This window comes from Sphaeramia orbicularis, chromosome 4, assembly GCF_902148855.1.
Source record: "Sphaeramia orbicularis chromosome 4, fSphaOr1.1, whole genome shotgun sequence".
NCBI classification, from domain to species: Eukaryota; Metazoa; Chordata; class Actinopteri; order Kurtiformes; family Apogonidae; genus Sphaeramia; species Sphaeramia orbicularis.
In genome coordinates this window covers 32918847-32932839 of record NC_043960.1, presented here as the reverse complement: position 1 = coordinate 32932839, position 13993 = coordinate 32918847, and the positions used below count along the sequence as shown (strand labels likewise).

The 13993-nt window shown below is 38.8% G+C and overlaps 1 protein-coding gene across 7 annotated transcripts in view; it reads left to right on the top strand.

Moving 5' to 3' along the window:
• farp2 (FERM, RhoGEF and pleckstrin domain protein 2) overlaps positions 1 to 13993 on the top strand; it is a 41437-nt gene that overhangs the window by 16525 nt on the left and 10919 nt on the right. For 2 of the 7 annotated variants that reach the window (XM_030132364.1, XM_030132365.1), the window contains 12 exons: positions 3594 to 3778; positions 4007 to 4096; positions 5310 to 5443; positions 5537 to 5618; positions 5707 to 5944; positions 6031 to 6326; positions 6733 to 6822; positions 7433 to 7515; positions 8609 to 8727; positions 8929 to 9092; positions 10329 to 10436; positions 13654 to 13805. In XM_030132364.1, coding sequence (XP_029988224.1) covers positions 3594 to 3778; positions 4007 to 4096; positions 5310 to 5443; positions 5537 to 5618; positions 5707 to 5944; positions 6031 to 6326; positions 6733 to 6822; positions 7433 to 7515; positions 8609 to 8727; positions 8929 to 9092; positions 10329 to 10436; positions 13654 to 13805 — 1741 coding nt within the window. Of the gene's footprint in view, positions 1 to 3593; positions 3779 to 4006; positions 4097 to 5309; positions 5444 to 5536; positions 5619 to 5706; positions 5945 to 6030; positions 6327 to 6732; positions 6823 to 6994; positions 7016 to 7432; positions 7516 to 8608; positions 8728 to 8928; positions 9199 to 9570; positions 9711 to 10328; positions 10438 to 13653; positions 13806 to 13993 lie in introns of those variants that run through there. The other 5 variants (XM_030132367.1, XM_030132368.1, XM_030132366.1 and 2 more) reach the window with 5 other exon arrangements.

Genomic DNA, 13993 nt, shown 5'->3' with positions numbered 1-13993 from the left:
GCTCCTGTCTTTTATCACTAATTTGACCTGATGCTCCTGCTAGGATCAGGGCTTGGTGCTTTTTTTTTTCATCCCATGTCTTACGGGGATTTAGCCTTAATTTGAATGGCATTCTTGTCAAAGTCTGTCTTTGACTTTATAACTGCTTTACCTGCAACATTCAGCCAATTTGCAATAATTCTGCATTAAGGATTATCCTTTAAGCAGTCCATGTAGGACATTTTTGCCTTTTGTGTGGAAGCTCTGTCTTAATCACTTCACAACACTAATGTACATGTTAGCATAGGAATGTGGAAGTGGATTTGCTTCCCACTGGAGGAATACACAATTCAACTCAAGATGTCAAAAATAATGTTCTGCAGCAATCACCTTTAGTAAAACTCAAATAACTTAATACTATCTGAGAATGTAGACATTTAATCCTTATTTTAATTGCAACTTGAGAAACATAAGCTTAAGAAATGTGATGCTCTAAGTTCCAAGTACTTTACATATTATTGTTTTGTTTTTGTTTTTTTTGGTTTTTTTTCTTCTCATTTTTGTGAGTAATCATTGATCTGTGAGATGTTGCAAATGAGCTGTTTACTCAGTCTCTAATCTCAGGGGGAAAGTGAAACCGATAGTCATCCAGGTGCAGTCGGCCTCCTGTAGTCAACACCAAGACCTCACATGGAGCCACTTAACATTTGCACTTCTGTGCCTCACTGACATCTGCTGGACAAAGTTGTTCCCAGCATCTTTCACATAAAAACACAAAATAGATGTCACACATAATAGATGTTAGAGGATAATTTTACTTAGTAATAAAGTAAGTATATAATGTCATGAAAGGAGAAGAAACATTTCTCCACCAAAATAACTACCATTTTTGGTTAGTTTTAAGTTTGATTGAAGAATGTAAACAGTGTACTGATGAGCCACTGAGTGCACTGTTAACACCACTTTTTCACAAAATGAATGTATAATTTTGCATGTATGTAAGGCCTTGTGCTCCTTTAGAACAGTCACCATATTAAGTAAAACGTGTATTACAGTCTTTTACACAGATGTGTGTCCTGATGAATAAAACATCTAGAAACCACCAATGATCACAACATCCAGGAAACATTTTGGATATAGTGGGTAGGGTTTTTTTAATTACACCACCAGTTATTGGTTGGAGATAAATTGTTGCTTTTGTTTTTTTGCCTGGCATGTAGCCTTCAGTATGTTTTGGGGTTTTGGTGTTAGGATACTAGCAGGAAGGTATTCTGTTTTTTGGAAGGAAACTTGGGTCTTTTGCACATTAACTATGAGTTTCTCTGTACTTTTATATAAGCTGGGTTTTATATTGTTTAAGTAGTGATGCTCGGTCCTTAACATGCTAGTATGCACATTGACCAGAGGTTTTCAAATTTCAAGCCCATAATAGTGTTGATATTGAAACTAATTGGTTTCATTTTGTTATTCCACTGATGTCATTGTCTTGCCTTCCCAATTTTATTTTTCTTCCATTATAGCTTGCTTGAATCTGCCCAAAGGCAGATTGTCACTAGCTTTCTTCAGTTTGCTTTTCTTTTGTACATTAGAGGAACTCTTTGTCTGCAGCACTTGCACCGCAGTGCCTTAAAGCACTTACTGTTTCATGCAGCATCTCAGGTGTACGTTTCTGTTTAATTTGACATAGCTTTGGGATGTTCTTTCTGAACTTCTTCGTGGGAAAGGAGCATTTTCCTCTTTAGTAATCGGACAATGGTTGATCCCTCACCTGTTCTCATTGTCATTTTGAAGGATGGCAAATTCCCCTTCTTACAAAAATACTCACAAACATCACTTCAGGTGTTTTTGCAACCTCTCTACAGTCACAAGTGTTTCTGTGTCACCATGGAGAGTATGGACTATTATTTTGATGCAGATACGATAATTTTTCTAGAAGATGAAGGCTTGTCTTGATGGCTTTTCCCCTTCTCCTCATTTTGCCTTTTCTGTGATAACTTCCCACAAAGATTTTAATGACGGGCTGACAGTTATAACCAGCTAAGATAACTGCACTTAGGCATTACTTAATTATCAATTAATCTTGAACATGTATATTTACTAATTAATAAACAACATGTACTTATGATTGTATGTTTTACTCTCAAGAATAAAGTAATCACTTTTGGGTACCATGAATGTCAGACTTAAAATTCTTTTGAGAACTAATCAAAGGGAAAAAAGGTGATGTAATTGTTTTAATGGCTTTAACAGAAACCCCTTCACAGTTAGACAAGGTCCAGATCATGAGGAGCAATTGTTTTTTTCCTTAAGTCTTTGAACTGAACTCCTATAGCAGCATAGTTGAGAACTGAGAGAAGAAATCCAAATACCAGACTGAAAACAGGGTGTATTTTAGTTTTATAATATTTTGGCTGATTGAATTGAATGAAAATTAGCCTTTCTCCGCACATAAAATTCTTGGTGAAGATGCAGAAACGAGTCCAAACTTCTGTTAACTCCTCAGAATTCTTCACTGAAGCCAGTCTTTTTATTTGCCCAGTTTGTTAGGGCTTTGAAGTACAATGCCCAAGTATGGATTTCTCTTCAGTCTAACAATATAAGAATGAAAAAGGGCAACAAATCAATAGTCCTTTTATTCGAGCCAGCAGACTGTTAGGGGTTGGGTCAGACTTGTACACAAGATTCCTCAACCTAATTCCAGCTGAGTGTGTGTGCTCCCTGTTTGGACAGGCTTTGTGCCAAGTCATTCCACAGCAAAACCCCCGTCCTCCCGCTGTTGGAGCCAGCCATTTGCTGTCTTTCCCCCTCTCGTGTCATTCCCTAAGGGCCTCTTCAGATAAACTATAAACAACTACATGCCCTCCAGACAAGCCACATTCCTGATAAGTCTTTGCACAATTATTTCCGGGTCGAGTGCTGACTTTTTTTTTTCCCCCTCCCCTCCCTTCTCTTGGCCTTCCCCCACTCGTTTTTTCTTCTTTTTTTTTTTTTCTTTTTTAAAGAGAAGTGGAAGAACAGCTGTGGTGACCTGGGATTCAGTTAGAGGATAGCAAAGCGTTTCATCTGCTGTTTTGTCTCCTGATTTGTTTTGTAGCAGGACAAAAGCAGCAAAGCCAGTTTTGTGTAATGAAATCAACCTCGTAGAAGTTGGCAATGAATCATTTTGTCCTGCTTGTAGAGGGGTTTGAAAACAATGGCAGGGGAAAATGTGGGAACCATTACTTGCCTTGGTCTACCCTGCTGTCTCTCCTTTCATTTGTGGCCTGTGTGTGCGATGAACTGTGGCACTTGTTTTTGTTAAAATATGCCTTGCTTAAGCTGTGTTTTTCTCTAAGAGGAAATAAGATAATTGTAAAAAACACGTTAGGTGAGGATGAGGCTTTTTTATTACTGCAACACTTTTCATTCGTCTGGGCGTGACGTATTAAATCACTGTCGCTACTTGCCATTGTGAGAGTAATAGTTGACTCAAACCCCACCTATTGCAAAACATCACGTTAGGCCTGTTTGAACTGACTTTCATTTTCCTATTACATCATCCATGCAGGCTTTTTATCTGAGTCAGGTGTGTGTCAAAGTGTTTCTTTTCTCTAACATTGTTCTATCTTCCACAGATTCAGTCGTGGACAGCCCCCAGCTCTCACCCTTCACCTCCCAAGGCCCCCTCTGCTTATCACCCTCCTTCCAGATGTCAACCCTCAGCCTGCCGGGCCAAGCCCCTTCGCCCCTGCAAAGCCCCATCCTGAGCGAGGTGGGCAGTAATGCCAGGCTAGAGGAGGAGGAAGAGGGCAGGAGGAAGGTACTCTGATCATATGCCACCCTTCCACCCCCTGCCTCACACCCGTTTTCTTACAAGTTACCCATCGCAAAAGCCACTAACTTCACTTTCCTGTAATTTAACATGGAAACAGATATACAAAATATGTGTTTGTAGCTGTGGATAACAATAATCAGCATTTTAATGTTTTTGCATTGTGTAATGTATTGTCAGTCTCCGGCGTTGAGACTAATGGCTCTCTCCCCTCAGCGATATCCCACCGATAAGGCCTACTTCATTGCCAAAGAGATTCTGACCACAGAGCGCACATACCTGAAAGACCTTGAGGTCATCACTGTGGTGAGTAGGCATTATGTTTATTGAGCCATTTTCACATATCAACTGCAGATAGTGAGCTAAGAATCAGGTTCTAATATTGTTTATAGTCGCTTTCTCACATGTAGCACAAAACCGCTGATTGTGTCAGACCTGTTGTCATTCATTGTATTTACTCTAAGGGGGTGGTGACTAGTTAGGACAGGCATAAATAGGATGATTTATCTGTTATGATCATTATTTTTGCATTAATATCTGGACTACATACTGCATATCTTTAATTTAATCCTTAATTTTCTAAGGTCTCTACCCAAGGGATAAATAATCTAATCTATATTCTCACATGTTCAACATCAGCAAGAGTGGAAATGTAATTGCAGTGCTGCAACACATCACTTACTTTTTACTCAAAGTTAAGAATTGGAATGTTTTCAGTTCACATGAAACACGTAAAACAAATAAAACTGTTTTGTAGGAACTTGAAAATGTAGTCATAATCAAAGCATATATCATGAAAGAGCCAATAGAAAAGAAAGTGCATGGTCTTATTAAGTCATAGTAAAAGTCTAAGGCGATTGACGCACAATGTGAGCTCACACATTGAGTAACATGAACTCCAGGTTAAAATATGCTGGTTGATTGCCAATAAGTGGTTGTATTACTCAGTAGATATCTGTCAACAGCTGTCTTTGTCTGGATCAAACAGTCACAAAATACAACTACATATAATTTTATGTCTGTGGTAAAGAAAGGGTATGTCGCTGTGAAACTTCAGTCTTTTAACAAAGTAATTCCAGTTTTCACCAAAGACATAGAAGAAGGGTGTCCAGTTTATAGTTGAATTAGGTATGACACTTACATTTCTTATAGACCATACTGTAACTGTGAATTCTTTGAACAATGATCTCTTCATTTTGCACAAACATGTACTTTGTACTAGGTACGGTAGACGACAAGGTGAGGTCTGTTTAATTAACTTCATTCAGATGATTGCGTTTATACAGGCATTTCTGGTTAATCACTGGAGAATTTCAGGATTGCGGTACAAGTTTGAAAGGGGCTTTTGTTAATACTTATGGCTGCCTAATTTGGGCCTAAATGTTTTTGTGATGATTTGGTTGATAGTTGTTCCCACATATTTCAACACAACAGAACTGTCACATATAAGTGGCATAGAAAGACATGGGGGCATGTGATCATATGCATCACCGGTCTGTTGTCCATCTCTTGCTTTCAGTGGTTCCGCAGTGCTGTGATCAAAGAAAACGCCATGCCCGAAGGCCTGATGACCCTCCTCTTTTCCAACATTGACCCCATCTACGAGTTCCACAGAGGCTTCCTCAAAGAGTTGGACCAGAGGCTGGCTCTCTGGTACGTGCTGCCGTAGTATTTCTCTGACTGGTTACCTCTATCAAAACATCCGCAAAGATGATTTTTAAAGAAAAAAAAAACATATTTTCTCAGGGAGGGACGCTCCAATGCTCATGTCAAAGGGGACTACCAAAGGATTGGTGATGTGATGCTAAGGAACATGTGTGCTCTTAAAGTAAGAAAACCTTGGTACCATCCTCATTTCATTTAATTATGTGACTGATAGACAGACTGTTATGACATTTGTGGTTTATTTCTCTCAGGAATTCACCAGCTACCTTCAGAAGCACGATGAAGTATTAACAGAGCTGGAGAAGGCGACCAAGAGGCTGAAGAAGCTGGAGACTGTCTACAAAGAATTTGAACTGCAGAAGGTCTGTTATTTACCCCTCAACACATTCCTGCTTAAGCCCATCCAGCGCCTCATGCACTACAAGCTCATCCTGGAGAGACTGTGCAAGCATTATTCCCCTGCCCACCGCGATCATGATGACTGCAAGGGTGAGTTTCCATCAGAAATTCTAAAAAAGACAATGAAATACAGCACATGGTTTGATTTGATCGACTTCATCACTGCCTCCCTACAGAGGCTTTGAAAGAAGTGGCCGAGATCGCCACTCAGCTCCAGAGCAGCCTGATCCGACTGGAGAACTTCCAGAAGCTAACAGAGCTGCAGAGGGATCTAATCGGTATCGAGAACCTGACAGCACCAGGCAGGGTGAGTGCACTGACACACAACAGAGGACAGGGGGTGCTGGATTTAAAAAGGAAAAAAAAAAAAATAACAGTATCTAACAGTCGTCTTGGTTTACAGGAGTTCATTCGAGAGGGTTGTCTGTACAAGCTCACCAAGAAAGGCCTGCAGCAAAGAATGTTTTTCCTGGTTAGTACAGCTACTGCAACTTCTTTAACAGTTAAAACAGGGAGAGAGAAAACAGGAGAACAAATATAAAACCACTACAATTGTAGGTGTATGACTATTAAAATTATGACGGAGCATTTTTAATCCAGTTGGTTAGAAGATCCATAGTTTTGCTTTTTTATATCATGGATAAAGAATAACAAAAGAATGACCAAAGAAAAACAAGGTAATGATAAATAACCAATATAGGAATAAGAAAATAATAATGTAGAATACCTAATGCAAAAATAACTAATTGTGAAAAGGAATAATAAAAAAGATACTGATAAATAATGAACATTGGACTAAGATAATGATAATAAACAATACCTAACACATGGACTGACACAAGAATTATGGGACTTTCATTGTTTCTTCTGTTGTTCAGTTCTCAGACATGCTCCTGTACACAAGTAAAGGTGTAACAGCGACCAACCAGTTCAAAGTGCACGGCCAGCTGCCCCTTCATGGCATGATCGTGAGTATAGCAGCTCTAGTTTGTCTCTGTGTTGCCCCTCTGTGATAGCGTGAGTGTTTGAGGCTGGTCAAAGTTGGGTTTCATTAGGATCTGCTCACCATGGCAGTGTGTTAAGAAAGGGAGGGCCTGGGTCTCCTAACTTTGCGTGTCTTTGCTTTACTCCTGGGTGCAGCTCATAGTGCTGGATGCACCGGTAAGTCCTGTTGAGCTCTGCCAGCTCGGATACCCAAACCCTACCCTTTTTCTCCTATGCTTTTATAGACACCAAACCACTAAAAGCACACCTAGAAGACTGTGATCAGGCTAAAATAAACCAAATAGTGAAAAGCAGACACAGGATATAGTGTTATTTCCTCTTTCCAATGCTGATAGGTGTGTTTTGGTTATAACTGGGTGATAAATGTATAAACTCTTAAAATGAAGATCATGAACCCTCATCAGTTTGACTCCAGATGCACTGTAGATGCTCCAGTAGAGACTCTAAGCCAGGCCTCTCTGATTTTTTTTAATTATTTTCCCCTATCGTCATTTCCTGATCCAGATTGAAATGTAAAAGCTGGAATGGTTTCCTCTATCCAGCTGAATGTCTGTGTGTTTTTATTGTCTGTAGGTTGAGGAAAGTGAAAACGAATGGTCAGTTCCCCACTGCTTCACCATCTACTCTGCTCAGAGGACCATTGTAGTGGCTGCAAGGTGAGAAATGGAAAGGAAAGGGGTTTTTTATGTACATGAATTTCAGGCAGTCCCAACTACCAATGCTTGGGCTTTGAAGCTTCAGTGAGAATTATCTGTGACAGGGATAGAAAATAAAGTCAAGAAGTAAGATTTGTCTAGCTCACCTCGAGCTTAAACATGGACCTCCTACTGCTTGATTAACTTCAGGTTGTGTGACGACAAAAACCGTGTCCATATTCTTTGGCAACACAGTTTCTAGTTTTGGTTAAGAATATGCACTGAAATGATTAAAGAGGCAGGGATTCAAAGCAACTCTTTGCTACAGTTGCCAGCTGCAGGTAATGGGCCATAATTTATCTCCACCACTCAAGAGGAATGATATCAGGTTGCTGTGACAGTCACTGATCCTTTGGATGCTTCCAGATGTCTGACTTTTTTTGGCATCTTGCTATCATAGCTGTAATTTGTCTTTCGCATGTCACTGTCTCAATGTCAAAACTGGTGACATTAGATGAGAGAATAACTAATGATAATGAAGTATGTTGGATGAATATTTAGTTCATGGTGTACTGACTAATACATACTGTAGAAAAGAAATATTTGCCTTTGAAGGGCAAATGAAAAGAATTTCTACATTGATTTAAGTGCTTCATTGTTGGCGTTGAAGCCTTGAGGCCCCATTTGAGTCATATTGTAAATCTCTAACCTTGATGTTCATCTAGCTCCAGTATATTCTCATATCAGTTATTTGTGTTTATACTGGCCATGAAAATGATCCTTTCAAAGCACAAGTTCCCTATAAAACATGGACAGAATCCACATTCCTCGTTAAACAAGCCGACTGCCAAGAGGTGTCTTTGTGCTGTGGCTCAGCGAGAAAACAAAAAGAGGGAAGTTCGGTCAGTTTCACTTTACTGCCAGTATGAACACAAGGAGTGATTCCAGCAGCCGCAACATTAAACACAGCCAGAGCCTGCATCAGTCATTTTAATGTATTTGAAAACATATGGGAATGTGTCTGTGTTGCACATTTTAATGGACAAAACCAAACCAAATGTAAACCTAAGAGTGAAATACTGTCAACTTCATTTCTGTGTGTTTGTGATTTCAGCTCTAAAGTTGAGATGGGAAAATGGATTGAAGATCTGAATTTGGCTATTGATATGGCCAAGAAATCCCAAGAAAAATCCAGCATCTTTCTTGATCCTGGACTCTGCGATCGTTCCAACCGTAAGAGTTTCTCTTCACCTCACTATCGAGCATAGAGTAACTTCTAATTAAGCTTTATGTGGCTCATGTATCATCATATCTTTGTCAGCTGAATAATAGTTTTTTTCCCACTGGACGCCTGAGACATCCAAATGTAGAGTGTCACCTTCCTTCGTGCACCCTCCCTCCCTGTCACACCTCTTACCCCAACTCCTTTCTCAGGATCGTCTGATGAGGTTTCCCTGGAGCAGGAGTCAGAGGACGACATGAACTCCTCCCGTACTTCACTGGATAAGCAGACACACCATCGTGCCAACACTACTATGCATGTGTGCTGGCACCGCAACACCAGTGTGTCTATGTCTGATCACAGCCTGGCTGTGGAGGTACTCCTCCTCTGCCCTACATTAAAACACACAGACACACACATTCAGACTGAGTATAAAAAACACTCATTTACACAGCATCATTCATAAACACCCCAGCACCGGAGTCAGAAAAATTCATCATCTCTAGGTTTCCACTTCTCTTCCTAACCTTTGCTTTTTCTTAAATCTCCCACTTCTTCTCCCTGATTGTGTTACTGTCAGCTACCACTACTTGATTTAGTGAAGTATGTTGTGTAAGACTTTAATTTCTTCTTTTTCTCTTGATGATTAATCTAAATGGATGAAAAGCATGAAAACTCTTTTTTTGTCTTAATTTCTCTGACACTAACGTTCTTGTTCCACAGAGGGACTTCCTAACTCCTCCTCCTTTCCCCTCATTTCCCCTAATTTCCCCTTCAAGGCTAGCATGCTAACACTTCTTCTATTCTTCCTTTTCTTCTCCTCGCTACACACTTTTTCCTCTTCACCCTCTCAGTCTTTGGCTCTCCGGCTGTATCACCAGAACTTCCTCCTCGCTATCTCCTCGGTCAGGGCCAAAGACCAAACACCATCACACATGTTTGCTGGTACCGAAACCAGAACCTCTCTCTCACTGATTACCTGCGCATGAACCAGGTATTAAACCACAGGCTATAAAAGACTAAGAAGAGACTTGGTAGAAAATGTTTAGTTCTGTGCTCAAATGGATCAACCAGGTTTTATACAACTCATCTGTGAATGCACAGTATTACTGTATGTTTCTAATTTCAGCCAGTAGATCAGTCAAGGAATCAAGAAGTCTGTCTGTGATGTATGAAGGATATTTACTGTAAATAATAGACTGCTTCCCCGATTTAATCCTCCAAATAAATGTTGGTAACCTGGTTTTATGACCTGTTGCACAGTTGAAAATATTTTAAGCCAGCTTTTATCAAGATAGTGATGCTACGACTGGAGGTACAAAAACTGCAATATTTTTCCTTTAAGTGAATGTAAATGAGGAGATGGACATTATATCAACTCTGCAGTCTCTGTAGTTGTTTAAAATGTGTAAATGATTGGAGAAATGAAAAGGAAAACATGAATGACATATTAACAATTTCTTGCATGCATCACTGACAACCCTTATTAAAACACAACATGCTTTTCCATGTGTTTGGTGAAACGTATTACAGATTACACACAGTCACACATGTTCTGTTTTATATACTGTTATTAAAATGTCTAACTGTTTTACATTCTACTTGGTTGCAGAACCAGCTCTCAGGTTACCTCCTAAGGAAGTTCAAGAACAGCAACGGCTGGCAGAAACTCTGGGTTGTTTTCACCAACTTCTGCTTGTTCTTCTATAAGACTCACCAGGTGAGCGTTTATTTCCTGACATTTCTTACAGTATTTTTTACTTCACCCTTTTGTCAATACTTTGTCTGCTTATTCAAAACACTTAACACATTCACCCTATCAATAGACTATGTGAGCTAAACAGTGTGGACTTTTGCACTCCATTGCATCACCGCTTCTTCTAAAATTTATGAATACCTTCCTCAGTCACAATCAAAATTCTATTCTATCCAGCCACAGCAAACTTTGCAGACAGTTCACAATAACTCACGTACAGTCCAAAACTCTTTAAAAAAAAAAACATTTGACAGGGAAATGTGCTGCTTTTTGACACAGGTAAGTTGTATAGCTGATTTTAGTGGTCCAATTTTTTTATTCGCAGCCTTCTTACAAAAGTGGTCATATTATTACAGCAAAAAAAACATCCATCTTGTACAAAAATGTTTGCTTTAGTTCAGATAGACATAGCTATGCAACCAGGCAGGCAACCAGAGGTAATTTTACGCTACCCAAATCAAGAACAAGCACAGTGAAACGAATGGTAATATACAGGGCTATGCAAGAATGGAACAAACTACTGGAAGCAATGATATGTAGCACTGTGCCCAAGATGAATTTGGGGGACAATAAAATTTGTTACTTTTATTTTTACTTTACTTTAACACATCACACAAGAAAATTGTAAAACGAAATTCAAGAAGTTAGTCAAGAAGCATCTATTGACCACAAATGATTGATACTTGGGCTAACTGAATGTATGTACTGCATATACTACACCGTTGCTGACCTAAAGGAGCTGTCGTGTCTGTATATTGTCTGTTATTTATTTTCTGTCATGTTATGTTGTATGTGAAAAATTGTTTTGTATGTTATTTGCATTGACTAGTTGTAAAGATTATTGTAAGGACCCCAGGAGGAATAGCTGTAGCTAGGGTACAGCTAATGGGGATCCTAAAGAAAGAAAGAAAGAAAGACAGACAGACAGACAGACAATAAATATGCATATATATAGGCAATAATCAGGGTTTGTACAGGGGCTTGAAATCCTTGAAAATGCTTGAATTTCAATGAAGTGTTTTCAAGGTCTGAAAAATGCTTGAATTTTAGTTTGTGCTTGCAGTTATAACTCTGATGCGATTTATTTATTTATTTATTTTTAATATTAACTCTGCCAGGTTAGGTGGCAAACCAAAGCTACTAAAAGAGAGGTGATACATTTTGAAAAATCAAACTTTATCTCAAAAAAAAAAAAAAAAAATTACCGGGTGCTCTCAGGTCGACTCCAGGTACATTTTTATCTTAATCGTTGTCTCAGTGTGTGCCTGAAAAACGCCAATTGGCTTCCCTTTTTTTTTTTTTTTTTTTTTTTTTTTTTTTTTTGATAAAACTGTGTGTCTAAACTTTTTTGCTATTGTGAAACATAATTTTAGATGTTTATAGCATAATAAAATGTATGCCATTGTGATAAAAGGTGGAAAAAAATAATCATGAGTATATGTATTCCTGTAGATATGTATTTTACCCCAGCAATAAGGTGCTGTGCTGGAAAATTTTGAAAATGACCCTTAAAAATGCTTGAATTGACCTTGAATTGAAATGTGTATGAACCCTGAATAATACAGCTGTTGTCGTCAACATCTTTCCACTGTTGCTGCTCTATAAGTCTTGGCTTTCAGTGAGAAAAGGTCAACCAAGACTGCAGCTATTGTTACTATAATTTACCAAAGTCAGTTGCATAATTTGGAAAAGTATTGAGATAGGCAGAAAAAGAATTAAGTTTGTTCTGCATGGCTTTAAATATTTGTGGATGATCGGAGGGATTAGAACTGGAAGAGCAGACGGAGAGGGATGTGGCTTGTGCAGAAGGAGACTGAAAACAGGATTCCAGTAATGAATTGGATTTGATCGAGGCACTTGGACTAATTCTGTGAGATCTAATAAAGTCATTGAATCTGTCCAGGATTGTCTAGGTTATGCATTTAAGGTAATGTTATTGCAAATAGATGAGTTTTAGGCTTAAAGGAGAGAATAAAGTCATTTGGATGTCAGAGGTGAGGTTGTTCAACAAAAAACAGCCTAATTTCAACATAACACTAAACGGTGAAAAAATCAGGGATAAAAAAACATAATGTCCTCATAAGTCTTCATTTTGGTGTTTATACTTGCATCTGTTCCATTATGCACATTTGAAATAATTTTCTGTTAGTAAAAAAACAAAGTGAAAGCAAATGTATGTAGTGAAAGCTAATGTAAACCCTGTGAAACCCTGAGATTTGACACAACTGTTTTTAGACATTTACTCTCAGTGTGTGGAAAGCTTAGTTACATTTATGTGGGTTTTATAGGGGTGTAACGGTACAGAAAATTTTGGTTCGGTACATTTTCGGTACAGGGGTCTTCGGTTCAAAACATTTTTGATATGTTTTGCAGCGGCTCTGAGAAGGCGCACAAACGAGTGCACCGTTACACCCCTAGGGTTTTTGTGTTCTCATACAAAACCATTTTGTGTTTATCTATAAAAATAAACCATTTACATAACTTCATATCCCTATCTATGTGTAAAAATTTGGAGACGCTACAGAAAAAATGGCAACCCCAAGAAGGATAGACTTGTCCGCTGGTGACAATTCTAGGAAAACAATTGAGGAAAGCTGATTTTACTTGTACCCTGCACATTGGTTTGATATTTATTTGGCTTAGGTGCTACCCAACATGCCTTGGGCACTGAGCTTAAGCCTTATAATAGTAAGGAAAACCCTGAATTTGAATGTTTCCACAGACCGTTGTCTCGGTGGGCTTTTTGTATAGACTCTTAAGCACAAACCAGTCATGTTATATCATCTGATCTGTTAACTACAAGCAGCTGAATGGAGGAAAACATGTGACTTGTATTCTGAGTTGCACATATTGGGAATTCTCCAAAAACAACCCTATAAGACAGTTAAATGTAAATAAAGTTCATCAGCACCAATAAAGCGGATTTTTATACAAAAATAAGGCAAGTTATTTGTATTTTATAGTTCATTGTACACTGAGTATCTTCCTGCAGAATGCATAGGTTATAGTAAATGCAACACCTGGGTTGTGTTGTGTTGGATGAAGTGCATTTGCACTAAGCATTCCAGACACATTGTGTGGAGACAAGTATGAAAGGTTTTTGTTAATTGCATTGCTGTTCAATGGTAGCCAATTACATGTAACTGACGTAAGAGGGTGACATGTTGTCTTTTGTTTACAGGATGACTTCCCACTAGCGAGCCTCCCCCTCCTTGGCTACACAGTCAGCACCCCCGAGGAGTCAGATAGTATTCACAAAGAGTACGTCTTCAAGCTCCAGTTCAAGTCCCATGTTTACTTCTTCCGTGCGGAGAGTGAATACACCTTTGAAAGGTATGGGTAACATTAGCCTGTGTGTATTTTACTCCCATCCCTGCCTGTTCACATGCACGTTAGTATCCTAGTTATGAGGCGCATCCTGGTTTTGATCATTTGATTGTTGGGTTTTGGTATTTACATGACATACAGAGCCGTCTGGATACTCATATCCCTATTTGCATGTTAAATACTATTATCCAGGT